General features: G+C 47.1%; 1 protein-coding gene and 1 long non-coding RNA gene across 2 annotated transcripts in view; one reads left to right on the top strand and one right to left on the bottom strand.

The window, feature by feature from the left end:
• LOC138772871 (uncharacterized) overlaps positions 1-15,466 on the top strand; it is a 60,376-nt gene that overhangs the window by 40,618 nt on the left and 4,292 nt on the right. The gene's annotated exons all lie outside the window — the stretch shown is intronic.
• Positions 2,007-15,466, bottom strand: part of ATP9A (ATPase phospholipid transporting 9A (putative)) — a 99,901-nt gene continuing 86,441 nt past the window's right edge. The window contains exons 24-28 of the mRNA XM_069953591.1: positions 9,848-9,912; positions 8,246-8,354; positions 6,147-6,204; positions 5,303-5,506; positions 2,007-3,679 (exon numbers count right to left, since the gene is read on the bottom strand). Of these exons, the coding sequence (XP_069809692.1) occupies positions 3,543-3,679; positions 5,303-5,506; positions 6,147-6,204; positions 8,246-8,354; positions 9,848-9,912 (573 nt within the window). The 3' untranslated portion in view covers positions 2,007-3,542. The remainder of the gene's footprint in view (positions 3,680-5,302; positions 5,507-6,146; positions 6,205-8,245; positions 8,355-9,847; positions 9,913-15,466) is intronic.

Here is a 15,466-nt window from a genome sequence, read left to right as displayed (position 1 = left end):
GTCCTTCACTACCTTCACCCATATGTGCAATACGTTTCATTTTCTCAATGAAACCTTTTTCAAGCAACACATGATGTGTTGCTTTAAAAAGGTTTCATTGAGAAACTGAAGTGAACTGGAGTGCTGCCTCATCGCTATTGTATCTGTGCCCCCATATAGCAGTTAGGCATCTCTGTGCAGATAATATCCCCCATGTAGGATCACTGTAGGACATCCTGAAAAGCAGTGTGTATCGGGATGTGATTCATCCAGGTGACACGTTCCCTCTCATAAGTGTCAGTCTACTTGTACTCTGGCATTGTATTCATGAACCAGGAAGATCTGGAATAATCTAACTTTAGGTGCAGCCCACTCTAAGTGTGTCAGGCTGCGGTTACTGGGCTTGCTATGGTATGTATTTATATATGCTCAGGGGTACTTAGTGGGGAGCATCTGCTATCGATGGGGTAACTATTCCCCCCCCCCCCCCCATAGACCGGTGGTGTGTGCTGGCAGTGTACTCGGCCTGTCTGGTTATAGCTGTGTGATGATGCTGGCAGACAGGGGCGTCCTCGGCTCGTCTGACTGCTCTATGACTATGGCTATTATGACCCGTCCGCCCACCCCATCACCTGGACCGTGTTATGTAACAGACGTCTCCCCCAATAACTGCAGGGGCTGGAAACCCAGAGCTTTATTCCAACACAAACCCAGCAAATGAAGTGAAGGTGAAGGAGGAAACTGTGAATAAGCCGCGGTAAGAAGCCTCCGTTACTCATCTCTATTCTGATGACTAACGTGTCTGCTGACAGCCGGATCCCAGGAAAGCCCCAACAATAGGAAGACCATAGCAACCACAGTGAGGGATTGTGGAGTCACGCTTCATGTCACCACATACAGGGGTATTCCCTTCTCATACAGCCATAGTACAGGAGTGATCAAAGGGAAGCAGGGTCCCGGGGGCTGCTGTGCAGTCAATATCATTGGCCACAGTTCCTTGCACAGCTGGATGGCTAGGGGCACTGCTGTGTATGGAAACGCTCTGAAGAGGGCGCCGCTCCTACACCAGCGCAGTGGGCCCGTTATTCTTACAATTGGTCCCACCAATCATAAAACAATAGTGTATCTTATCGATGTACCATCACCCATCCCCCCCCCCCTTTTAATTCCAATATGTTCCAATATACTTCCTATGGGATTTGAATCTTTACATTACAGTTACAGGACCTAGTGCATGAGGCCTAAGCCTGTGGGTGTAAGGGCCCTTGCACACTAAGGAAATCACACAGATAACTTGTCACAGATTCCGTCTTTTACACACACACACCCCCCCCCCCCCCCAAACCAGGCAGACAGTCAAGCGGCAGCGCGCACGGAATCAGCGACAAGATTTCCTCGGTGTGTAAGGACCCTTATTTAGGATTGAAAAAACAAAGCTACGTTTATCTAGGAACAGCGCCGCTCTTGTGGTATGGCAGCTAAGTTACATGGAAGGGAATGGAATTGTAATACCACACACAACCTGAAGACAGGTGTGGTGCCTTTTTGGAAGAAAGTCTTATGGTGGACAAACCCTTTAAGGCATGCCTTTTCTGTAAGATCATATGGGCCTTGACTTCTGCATACAGTAGTACCATATTATACCCCAATACTCGCCCCCTTCAGTCCGTCCCGATGAAGCTGATACAAATCTATATCTATGATCAGATGTGGGAACATTTGGTCAGATCTGTTTGGACTATTTAGACGCAGGTCTTACTATTTCTGTCATTACCTAAACTGGATAATAAGTTCTCGCTCCAGGCCCAGACTAAACCCAGGCAGCCCCCCGCAGCATCACTGACCACTGGAGCTGCCTGTGGGATAGTCAGGAACTCTGGGGCTGTCTGGTTCTAGAATCCATCATCTGCTCTGTGTTGGTTGTGAAGCGCCACCTAATGGCCAGAGTGAGGCGTCTCGCCTGCTAACCCTCCAGCAAATAGAGATCTTTCCATACGTATTCCCAGAAATGAGGGGAAAAGGAGACGTTTGAGGAGAAATGAGTTTTATTTCTTTACAGATCCCTTTTCAGTCCTCAGCCGGACGCTCGATTCCATCCACAGGACAATAAATAAGAAGGTCATGGAATACATTACAAAACCATCAGCGACACGATACTCAGCGACGGTAAAATAGCGGAAATAAAAAGAACTGCAACGTAAACCGGCTGTGACTGAACAATAACGTGGCTTATTGCTCGGAGCGCTCGTCCCTTTATAGTGATTCCAGTACAGGAGCCCCCCTATATGTATTGTGTCCTATAGGATGGGGACCCGGGTACAGATAGCAATATGATCCCTATTCTATGCTGACCGACATGATTGCCGTCCCTGGCGGGTCACACAGACTCGTTGTACTAGTCAGATGCCACTCACTGTGGTCCTATGGACTGGCTGCAGTGGCTTCTACCACTGAGCCGCACTATGCATAGACCCAGGTATATGGATGTTTGCTATATTGCTTCTTCATATCCCAGTGCACATGGATGACAATGATCCCAAAAAGCTGTCATATGATTACAGTATACAAAGGTGTTTGCTTCCCCGGCCTCAGGCCTGATCTGCGGCGCGCTGGAACATAGAGAGAAACATGCGGTACCTGTACCAAGCGGATATTCTAGTTATGGATATAGCCTGCTTCTTCCCCCCTTTACTTCAGGGATTAGGCAGCGGACTGTGCTCAGGAGACTGTGCGGTGTACACTGGGTGCGTGCGTGTAACATGCAGAAGTGAAGCCTCTCCCGTGCAGCGTCCATTACTGACACTATCTAACACATTGGCAAAGACTGCGCTCATTTTGGCACTCGTCAATAGACAACAACAGGGAAGAGGCCGCTTATATGTAGAGAGGCTGTGGTGTTTGGGGGTCATGCTTGCTGGAGGGTGTCACCTATACTATCAGTAAGTGGCTCTTATTTCACAATATCAGTAGTTTATCCAGACCTCACATACAGGAGAGACAGTATATATACAGTACGTGCCGACATCCACCACCACGTCACCAGGCGGCAGCCATGCCAGCTTCTGAAAGTGCCATTGTACTGTCCGTACTCCTGCTGGCAGGTCTCGGGAATAGCCCTGCATGTCGTTGTATGACTCCTATTGTCTGTAATGTCACATACACTAGTATATTGTTCCATGAGGACACAACAGTTGTCATTGTTAAAGGGACAGAACAAAAAAGACAGATCGCAATGGAGGTAAATGCAGGCGATGACCACCTCAGTCCACCTGGTGGTCGCCCATCACTGGGGTCCCAGTCCAGGCATTCCCGGCCCTGCAGATGAGGAGGTGGATACTGGGATCTTCTGGCCGGATCATTGGTCTTTTTTGCAGATATGATGCCCTGTAACACTTGGTTCGGGCATTTAAGCCACAATATAACTCTTAGTGCTTGAGATGAGAGAAACCCTGTATCACTTGTTCCCACAGATGAATGATCAGTAAGCGCTGATCATTTCCAGTAAATGTCTTCATCCCTAGTCCATAAAAGCAGCATTGGTGGTGTCCACATTCACTGGGATCCTAGGAGGTCAGCTTGGAGTAGCTGGGAGGAGAGAATTTCCGTCTCAGGTATTTGAGGAAGTAAAGGGGGAGACAGCTGACCAACGTGATGACCGTCACTTTCCACAGGAAGGACACCGTGGTGATGAAGTAAACATCTGAAACACATGACAAGAGACAGGTAGTGTGTGTATAGTGAGTACCTACCACATCTGTACTGTTCTCACACATAAGAACCCAGAGATCTGTAATTTACTTCTATATAAAAATCTCCAGTCTTCCAGTACTTATCAGCTGCTGTATGTCCTGCAGGAAGTGGTGTATTCTCTCCAGTCTGACACAGTGCTCTCTGCTGCCACCTCTGTCCGTGTCAGGAACTGTCCAGAGCAGGAGAGGTTTTCTATGGGGATTTGTTGCTGCTCTGGACAGTTCCTGACATGGACAAAGGTTGCTCCTACAGATACTGAATTGTGAATTGCAGCGGACAGAGATGTCAGATTATGTCCACTTTCCTGGTTAAGAACAATGTATGACGGAGGGCGAGAAGCTGAGCTCTTTAAAATACAGGCGTGGAGCAGGATAAATCCTGACAGGACTCCTAGGAAAGACAGGAAGAGTCCTGAAACCCTGCCCACACCTAGTGATTGACAGCATACCCTGTATAAGTGTGTACTCTTACTTATCCTGCTCAACGTCCCATAGACCTATATATCCCAGAGCTTCATACATACATATATATATATATACACACACATACACACACCCCAGAGCTCCCTATATACTCCCTTAGTCCAATCGATCGTTGTTTTTTTCCCGTACAACTAAAGCCAAATGTAAATATCAGACTTCTTCTCATATTACTAATAGCTGTCAGAATCATGTACTGCCCCATGCACAGGGCCTCACTATACAGCCAGCATTGTGTGACTGCTGCAGCAGGATGATGGGCGGAGTCATTACCTGTCAATCATCCCTCTCCACTCCCCAGGAATGTAGAACATACAAGATATACAAGTCTCCGCTCCTCTACACTTGTGGTTTTTCTAAGAAATGCCACATAAAAAAATACAGAGAACCCCTGATGTTAAGGTGTAAATGGAAGTCCCGGTGACTCACATCCGTCCCGCCCATGTACCTGCAGTCTTATCACTTTAAGGGTGCGTTCACACCTACAGGATCTGCAGCAGATTTGATGCTGTGTTCAGTTATTTAAATGAAATCTGCTGCGGATCCGGCAAGTGTGAACGTACCCTTAATGATGCTATATTTTGTTCAAATTCAGAACAATAGAGAATTTGGGAGAATTGTGGCCTCTCGTGATGTGAGAAGATTTGCCGTCAGATTTCTGGTGTAATTTGCACACAATAAACCGGTCACTTAATAAGAAGGCGTGGCTTCCAGAAACTGGGAGGATGTAGCAGGGGAAATGGGTGTGGCTTGAAGGCTACATTGCGCACCAAGCCTTCCCTTAAATTTGTTAGAGCTCAGAGCAGGAAAAGCTTCACCCCCCTTTGGTCAGGTGCACTTGGCTGTGATTGGCTGCAGTGATCCCATGCACAGTGACATCAGCAGGACACGCCCCCTGGGACTCCAGTGATGGTGCAGGAGTATCCAGGGGGGTGAGTATAATACTTCCTAACCCTGTCCCTGCCTCTTTACAAAGCCCAGAAGACCCATGTATCACAGTTTTCCCCATGTAGCTTTAGTTTTTGCTGCACTAGAATGAAGCAGGTGAATAGACCCTCACACAGACATTTACTCGTAACATTGATGCTTCTTACCTATGAACTCATGTAAGAAAACAAGGGAGGCGATATAGCAGGACAAGCTGAGAAGCTCGGCCACAATCATCAGCCAGTGCCACGTCTGAATGGTCAGGGCCACCATCAGCAGTTCTGTCAGGATCAGGGAGGTGAAGGAAATGGCCACAATGTGGACAAACTCCGACTCGAAGAGCAGCAGCGCCCCATACATGATGATGCTCCCTGGAGAGAGAGGCAAAGGTAGCAGATCAGAACATGTCCTCCTGGATAGAGATGATCAAACAGCTGAAAATCTAAGGTTCTATCGAACTCAAACCTTGCAGGACCTTCCGTATTTGATTCCTGATGCCTTCCCGATCCGTGGGGAAGGAGGAGATAGCCCGGGTACCTAGGTAATAGGCTGTATCCCGGAAGTCCAGGCGGTACCCGGGCTGTCTCCTGCTTCCCCACGGATCGGGAAGGCATCAGGAATGAATGCGGAAGGTCCCACAAGGTTCGAGTTCGATAGAATCTAAGATTTTCAGCTGTTCGATCATCTCTACTCCTGGATACATAGGACTTCTGAGAACAATGTAGATGAAGCTGGCAAATGTAAAACCCAATATCACTGGATGCCACTGTACAAGGCAAGTGAAAAGGGGCACAATGTGGTTCAATGCTAGAATCAGAGGTTGGCCCCCATAAACCATAAGGTGATGGTACAATATATCCTAGTGATGACATCCTAGTGATCCTTCAGTGAGTCTGGCCGCCCTGGTTCAGCCCAGACTTTATGATAATAAAGCTAAATCTATAAGATCCAGCAACCAGAGGGTAACAATGTATTACACTTTGCACAGTGACATCAGAAGGCAGCACACACCTTGATAAATGCTGATCAGTACCCAGATGAGGAAAGTTTTGTATGACAGCGGCCGTCCCTGAAAAACACAAGGAAAACCTGTCAGCATCTAACTTGAACCGAAAATTCAATTAAATGAAGAACATAATTAAAAAAAAATCATGTTTTAGTTTCTAATTCCAAGTGTGGCAGAGGTGGCGTACAGACTGCAGCTCAGCTCGTCCTATACAATACCTGAACTTAGAAGGAAAACATGGTTTTATAACAAACAGCAAACAGCCGTGAGCTAAGAGATGGGTGTCTCATGTTTCATCTCCCTGTCTGCATCATACAGGGCTGACAGATCCCATTCACATACACACATCTCCAACAAGTTATTAAAAATTAGAGCTTCTTTAGAATAATCCTGCAGTGTTCTCTTTGTTATGACGACTTCGTCTAGACGTCCCCTGAAAATAAGTCCCAGCAGAGGTTTTGCTGAATTGCTAAATATAAGGCCTCCCCCGAAAGTAAGTGCTAGCAAAGCTTGTTTGGAAGTGTGCCGCCGAACAGAACACCGGGGAATGCAGCTGGGATTCTTTTTAGCCTGCCACCGTTGTCCCCTGCCTTCAGTGTTCATTGCAGAGAAGCCGCATAAAGGACATGAAGACCGTCACCTGCTGCCAACCCTGATGTTCCTTTCCGCGGCCGTCACTTGTAAATGTTCAGAGAAGGCATCAAAAGGCCCATTGCCTGCCGCCATCCCCTACTGCCAGATGTAGAGCTACACAAAGCCTGTCAATAAACCCTGTCACCTGTCGCTATACCGTACACTGTCCCTTCTGTTCTGTACAGGTGTTCTGTGGTGAGCTCCCCCTGGTGGCCAGAAGCTGCCATACCATACGTTCTGACCCTGCTGTGCTGGACAAGTGTCCTGTGGTGAGCTCCCCCTGGTGGCCGGAAGCAGCCATACCGTATGCTGTCTCTGCTGTGCTGTACGAGTGTGCTGTGGTAAGCTCCCCCTGGTGGCAAGAAGCTGCTATACTGTGCGTTGTCCCTGCTGTGCTGTGGTGAGCTCCCCCTGGTGGCCAGAAGCTGCCATACTGTGCGTTGTCCCTGCTGTGCTGTGGTGAGCTCCCCCTGGTGGTCAGAAGCTGCCATACTGTGCGTTATCCCTGCTGTGCTGTGGTGAGCTCCCCCTGGTGGTCAGAAGCTGCCATACGGTATGCCGTCTCTGCTGTGCTGTGGTGAGCTCCCCCTGGTGGCCAGAAGCTGCTATACTGTGCGTTATCCCTGCTGTGCTGTGGTGAGCTCCCCCTGGTGGTCAGAAAGCTGCCATACTGTGCGTTGTCTCTGCTGTGCTGTACGAGTGTGCTGTGGTGAGCTCCCCCTGGTGGCCAGAAGCTGCCATACTGTGCGTTGTCTCTGCTGTGCTGTACGAGTGTGCTGTGGTGAGCTCCCCCTGGTGGCCAGAAGCTGCTATACTGTGCGTTGTCCCTGCTGTGCTGAGCTCCCCCTGGTGGTCAGAAGCTGCCATACTGTGCGTTGTCTCTGCTGTGCTGTACGAGTGTGCTGTGGTGAGCTCCCCCTGGTGGCCAGAAGCTGCCATACTGTGCGTTGTCTCTGCTGTGCTGTACGAGTGTGCTGTGGTGAGCTCCCCCTGGTGTCCAGAAGCTGCTATACTGTGCGTTGTCCCTGCTGTGCTGAGCTCCCCCTGGTGGTCAGAAGCTGCTATACTGTGCGTTGTCCCTGCTGTGCTGAGCTCCCCCTGGTGGTCAGAAGCTGCCATACTGTGCGTTGTCTCTGCTGTGCTGTACGAGTGTGCTGTGGTGAGCTCCCCATGGTGGTCAGAAGCTGCCATACTGTGCGTTGTCTCTGCTGTGCTGTACGAGTGTGCTGTGGTGAGCTCCCCCTGGTGGCCAGAAGCTGCCATACTGTGCGTTGTCTCTGCTGTGCTGTACGAGTGTGCTGTGGTGAGCTCCCCCTGGTGGCCAGAAGCTTCCATACTGTGTGTTGTTCCTGTACATGTTACATGTGAATTCTTCTTCATAAAAAGCTAGCGCATCTTTTGGAGCAAAAATTGAAGATACTGTATTTTCCGGGAAACGCGGTAATTTGTGGAAGCAACGGCCGCTCTTTACCTTTAGTAGATCCTTGTACAGTTCCGGATACAGCATCGCCACCTCAGACTTCACATCTTTATCAAGAACAAGAGAGAAGACTGGGAACATTGTGTAGATTGTGGAATATCTGCGGAGAGTAAAGCGCACGATTCAGAGGGAAGTGGCAGAATATGGAGGATTACAGGAGATTTCTGGGAAATCCATGATATATGACACACAGGAGCTATGAGTGACTCTCTATACTCTCCCCTCACTTCATACAGAGGATACTGGCAGCATACAGCAGGTAGGACATTATCCAAAATCCCTTTAAAAAAAAAAAAAAAAACACGTTTTCTGGGTCCTTTCTGACTCACGACTTTGGCTTTTCCTGATAGAAATGTCAGAGCACAATAAGCGTCCAGGCTCGGGAGGGTTTGGCCGTCACCCATTCTTCATCCTGATTACATCACACAGGACCCAAGGGGCCAGAACATTCAAAGAGCTGCGCTCAACAAGTGGGCAGGGTGGAGCGGCCTCTCCGCAATCCCTGATACTGTACAAGGACGCTCAGGAAGGGCGGAATAAAGTGAAAATAGTAAGCCATTAATCCCTGTACGGCCTTCAGCCTTCTCAGCCTGCAGACAACGGCCATTACAACAAACAGAGAGGTATATCCGTACGAGCGCACGCACTTCCCCGAGACCCGGCGAGGATTATTTCTACTCACACTTCTCTCACCGCTCTGAAATTCAAGAACCTTCATCTATCTGGTGCTCAGCAATGAGCGGGTTATCTGAATGAACGGAGGGGAGGGATCCAGAAAGGTGACGGACGAGGTGTCCTGGACCCTCTGACATCGGGCTGAATCTATCAGGGCTAATGAGCAGACATCAGGCTAGACTAGGATTTTTAAATAAAAGCCAATCCAGCTGCATGATGTGTCAGTACAGTACCGCGAAGATGCAAACTGTTATACGTGTCAGTACAGTACCACGAAGATGTAAACTGTTCTTCAAACATCTCCAGCCCCTGTGTTATAGTCAAGATGGAGTATACAGTCACAGCCTTTAAGGGGTATTCCTCTTAAACATTAAATTTTGACTTGTTGCTGCCCATGGTGAACAATTCCTTCCATACTTGTTATTATCTATTCAGTCTCCTTACCCCAGTTCTCAGCTGCTACCTTCTGCTTAAGACAAAAATCTGTGTGAGCTTTTCTCTCTGTTTCCCCCTCCTCCCTACCTTCTGAGACAGCTGATGTAAAGTCCCTGACTGGCAGTTTCTGCAACATTGTAGCTTCTTTCTAATGCTGGAAGGCTTAATAACAGCAACTTAAACTCGGAATAACCCTCCCAGCCTTACAAAGAAGCCACAATGTTGCAGATACAACCTGCCAGGCACTTGTTTACATCAGCTGTCTCAGAAGGGAGGGGGGAGGAAGGGGAAACAGAGAGAAAAGCTCACACACAGATTTTTGTGTTCAGCAGCAGCTCAGAACTTGGGGAAGGAGACTAAATAAACAATAACAAGCATGGAAGGAATTGTTAGTCTCACCATGGGCAGCAACATATTAAAGGTTATGTTTGACTGGAATACCCCTTCAGAGTTTTACAATTAGTAGCAGAATAGTGTACATACCCAATGATGAGGAATCCTTGGTAGAGAGGAACGGAGGCAAAGTAAAACACGGAGGAAAAGACCGCCTGAAAAAATATCAAATCCTCTATTACTGCGGCTGTTCTAATATGTATCTCTGGGGTCCAAGACAATCAAACATCATATACAAACCACACACACAGCCAAATATCATAATATATATGATATGATATCAATAATATACATACAGTGGTAACTTGGTTTAGGAGCGTTTTGCAAGAAGAGCTCACAGTTTTTCAAAACTGTGACTTGGTTTAAGAGCCTTGCTTTGGTTTAAGAGCTCCCTGTACTGGGGGGGGGGGGCGTGGTTTGTATAGCTGGTTCTACAGCTCTGTACCCTGACCAAGGAAGTCTCCCTAACCTTCCAAATCATGGCAGATCCACTTCATTCCTACTTTGATGCTATAATGTGCCTGCACCTACACTCAGCAATACACACTGCTGCGATATTGTGCCTGCACTCACACTCAGCTATTTAAACTGCTGTATAGAAAAGTTTCTGTCACTGTCCTCCTGCACAGCTCTGTGACTCTCACTTCCTGATTGATCCATGCTAAACACACACCCCTTCCCCATTGCTGTAATGTGACCACACAGCCCTCTGACAGCAGCCCTGCTTCTCTATTCTAGCCTGCTGTACTACACTACTGCATTATGGGGATCTGCAGCTCAATCCTGTATCTACAACCTGCTGCAGTGTTATAAGGGTTATACAGTTACTATACATTATATACCACATGCTAATTGCTATACTGTACAGTAACTTATATATCACATAACCAGCTGCTGTGTTATCAGGGTTATACAGTTACTATACATTATATACCACATGCTGCTATACTGTACAGTAACTTATATATCACATATCCAGCTGCTGCAGTGTTATCAGGGTTATACAGTTACTATACATTATACACCACATGCTGCTATACTGTACAGTAACCTATATATCACATATCCAGCTGCTGTGTTATCAGGGTTATACAGTTACTATACATTATACACCACATACTGATTGCTATACTGTACAGTAACTTATATATCACATATCCAGCTGCTGTGTTATCAGGGTTATACAGTTACTATACATTATATACCACATGCTGCTATACTGTACAGTAACATATATCACATATCCAGCTGCTGTGTTATCAGGGTTATACAGTTACTATACATTATACACCACATGCTGCTATACTGTACAGTAACTTATATATCACATATCCAGCTGCTGTGTTATCAGGGTTATACAGTTACTATACATTATATACCACATGCTGCTATACTGTACAGTAACTTATATATCACATATCCAGCTGCTGTGTTATCAGGGTTATACAGTTACTATACATTATATACCACATGCTGATTGCTATACTGTACAGAAACTTATATATCACATATCCAGCTGCTGTGTTATCAGGGTTATACAGTTACTATACATTATACACCACATGCTGATTGCTATAATAATCAGTATATTTGAGGTGTGGAACCAATTGTCTGCAGATCAGTGATTTCTTATGGGAAAATTTGCTTTGGTTTAACAGTGATTTGAATTACAAACGTCCCAGAACGGATTATGCTCCTAATCCAAGGCACCACTGTGTGTGTGTGTGTGTACATTATTATATATATATACAGTGGTACCTTGGTTTAAGAGTAACGTGGTTTAAGAGCGTTTTGCAAGAAGAGCTCACAGTTTTTCAAAATTGTGACTTGGTTTAAGAGCATTGCTTTGGTTAAAGAGCTCCTCGTATTGGGTGGGAGCGTGAGTGGGGGAGGGGCATGGCCTGCATAGCGGGGTCTGCAGCACAGTACTCTGACCCAGGAAGTCTCCCTCACCTTCCAATTTATAGCAGATCCACTTCAGGCTGGGGCTCACATAAGGGGACAGGACTGTGGAGGTAATCTCTCCATAGCTGTAACCCCTCTCTCCCCGGACAGAGAGTGCTGCTATACGGTGCCCACATCTGCCCTGCTCATTCCTTCATGCTCCCTGCAGTCTCTGTCCGCCCTTGTGTTTCCCATCCTCTCCATTCCTGCTATAATGTGCCTGCACTCACACTCAGCTATACACACTGCTGCTATAATGTGCTTGCACTCACACTCAGCTATACACACTGCTGCTATAATGTGCTTGCACTCACACTCAGCTATACACACTGCTGCTATAATGTGCTTGCACTCACACTCGGCTATACACACTGCTGCTATAATGTGCTTGCACTCACACTCAGCTATACACACTGCTGCTATAATGATTATAAAATGATTTTTGGGGTGTGGAACCAATTTGCTTTGGTATAAGAGTGGATTTGGATTACAAGCACGGTCCCGGAACGAATTATGCTCGTAATCCAAGGCACCACTGTATATATATATAATATGAAATCTGTAAGAGCAGCACAACTTATTGTAGGAGGGTGCCCGTAGGTAGTCTTGACCAAGACCTCCACAATATATCAAAAAGGATCGCCCACAGCACTCCAGGTAAGTTAGAAAAATCAAGTGTTTTTTATTCCATAGTGGTGCAGCACAGCATACAAGTCAAAGTGCACTTTGACTTGTATGCTGTGCTGCACCACTATGGAATAAAAAACACTTGATTTTTCTAACTTACCTGGAGTGCTGTGGGCGATCCTTTTTGATATATACACACACACACACACCATGTATTTTCCTACATATAAGACTACATATAAGACTACTAACCCAGGAAAATCTCAAAAGTCAGGAGTAGTCTTAGGCTGGGTTCACACTGCGTTTTTGCAATCCGTTTTTTTCAATAGTTTTTTGCAAAAAAAACGGATGAAAAAAAACTGATGCATTTGTGTGCATCCATTTTTCCATTGACTTCCATTGTAAAAAAAAAACAAACGGATCTGTTTTTTTGACGAACACAAAAACCTAGCACTTTTTTTTGTCCGTTAAAAAAACGGATCCGTTTTTTTTTTTTTGGCAATGGAAGTCAATGGAAAAACGGATGCACAGAAATGCATCCGTTTTTTTATCCATTTTTTGCAAAAACGGATGAAAAAAAACGGATTGCAAAAACGCAGTGTGAACCCAGCCTTATAGGGCAAGTCCTGAAAAACTTTGGAACCAGAGTGGAGAATCTGCGGTAACCACATACGGTGGGAGGAGCTCAAATATGGCCGCATCCCCGCCGTATGCGGTGACCAGGCAGAGCAAGCTGCAGGTGTCCAGGGTATGGAAAAAAAGAGATACGGTAGAGCGGCGCTGTGCCCAGAAAAACACCCGTCTGTCCGCCCTTGTATCCTACCGATATTACTGCACCTCCTTCTCTGCCTCTCAGATCTCCCTGCTGTCTGAGGTTTTATATGGCGAATATATCCCAAACTCTATATTTTAACTGGAAAAGTTAGTCTTATATGCGGGAAAACACAGTCTATATAATAGGCCCATGATCTACTATATACATTATCAGCGGGGCCCATTCTACAGATCTGACTGGGTTTATCTGAGGTCAGGGTGACTGAGGAAGCAGAACAATGATGGCGGGCTGTACTACACTCTCCAGAGGGGAAGCACAGGCCGAAAGTGGAAGGTGTATTGTCCAGTCACTACAATCCATGAGCTGCCGCATTGTTGTACAGCTTGCATTCCCTCTGGCACAGTCCGGATTGTGATAAGAGAGAATGGTTATTGTAGAGGGTTGTGGTAATACAGGGTGATGAGTGATGGGGTGTATCCACCGCTATACAGGGTGATGAGTGACGGGGTGTATCCACCGCTATACAGGGTGATAAGTGATGAGGTGTATCCACCGCTATACAGGGTGATAAGTGACGGGGTGTATCCACCACTATACAGGGTGATGAGTGATGGGATGTATCCACCGCTATACAGGGTGATGAGTGATGGGATGTATCCACCGCTATACAGTGTGATGAGTGATGGGATGTATCCACCGCTATACAGTGTGATGAGTGATGGGATGTATCCACCGCTATACAGTGTGATGAGTGATGGGGTGTATCCACCGCTATACAGGGTGACGGGGTGTATCCACCGCTATACAGGGTGATAAGTGATGAGGTGTATCCACCGCTATACAGGGTGATGAGTGACAGGGTGTATCCACCGCTATACAGGGTGATGAGTGATGGGGTGTATCCACCGCTATACAGGGTAATGAGTGATGGGGTGTATCCACCGCTATACAGGGTGATGAGTGATGGGGTGTATCCACCGCTATACAGTGGGATGAGTGATGAGGTGTATCCACCGCTATACAGGGTGATGAGTGACGGGGTGTATCCACCGCTATACAGGGTAATGAGTGATGGGGTGTATCCACCGCTATACAGGGTGATGAGTGATGGGGTGTATCCACCGCTATACAGGGTGATGAGTGACGGGGTGTATCCACCGCTATACAGGGTGATGATGAGTAACTGGGTGTATCCACCACTATACAGTGTGATGAGTGACGGGGTGTATCCACCGCTATACAGGGTGATGAGTGATGGGGTGTATCCACCGCTATACAGTGTGATGAGTGACGGGGTGTATCCACCGCTATACAGGGTGATAAGTGATGAGGTGTATCCACCGCTATACAGTGTGATGAGTGATGGGATGTATCCACCGCTGTACAGTGTGATGAGTGACGGGGTGTATCCACCACTATACAGTGTGATGAGTGATGGGATGTATCCACCGCTATACAGTGTGATGAGTGATGGGATGTATCCACCGCTGTACAGTGTGATGAGTGACGGGGTGTATCCACCACTATACAGTGTGATGAGTGATGGGGTGTATCCACCGCTATACAGTGTGATGAGTGATGGGATGTATCCACCACTATACAGGGTGATGAGTGATGGGGTGTATCCACCGCTATACAGTGTGATGAGTGATGGGATGTATCCACCGCTATACAGGGTGATGGGGTGTATCCACCGCTATACAGGGTGATGAGTGATGGGGTGTATCCACCGCTATACAGGGTGATGAGTGATGGGGTGTATCCACCGCTATACAGGGTGATGAGTGATGAGGTGTATCCACCGCTATACAGGGTGATGAGTGATGGGATGTATCCACCGCTATACAGGGTGATGAGTGATGGGGTGTATCCACCGCTATACAGGGTGATGAGTGATGAGGTGTATCCACCGCTATACAGTGTGATGAGTGATGGGATGTATCCACCGCTATACAGGGTGATGAGTGATGGGGTGTATCCACCGCTATACAGGGTGATGAGTGATGAGGTGTATCCACCGCTATACAGTGTGATGAGTGATGGGATGTATCCACCGCTATACAGGGTGATGAGTGATGGGGTGTATCCACCGCTATACAGGGTGATGGGGTGTATCCACCGCTATACAGGGTGATGGGATGTATCCACCGCTATACAGGGTGATGGGATGTATCCACCGCTATACAGGCTGTAATAAGCAGCAGACTGGATGTGATGTATATACTGCACCCACCGCACAGCGCGCCCGTATAGCAGAGCCGCATTGTCGTTTCCATTCTACTTTCCAGTCAGTACGCAGCACATTACCACCGACCCCTATCACTAATGCTCTCAGCCCATGGTAACTATAGTTCACACGTTTG

Source organism: Dendropsophus ebraccatus, chromosome 14 (genome assembly GCF_027789765.1).
Source record: "Dendropsophus ebraccatus isolate aDenEbr1 chromosome 14, aDenEbr1.pat, whole genome shotgun sequence".
Classification (NCBI taxonomy): domain Eukaryota; kingdom Metazoa; phylum Chordata; class Amphibia; order Anura; family Hylidae; genus Dendropsophus; species Dendropsophus ebraccatus.
The sequence above is the reverse complement of the archived record's forward strand: the minus strand, read 5'-3'. Positions and strand labels throughout refer to the sequence as shown.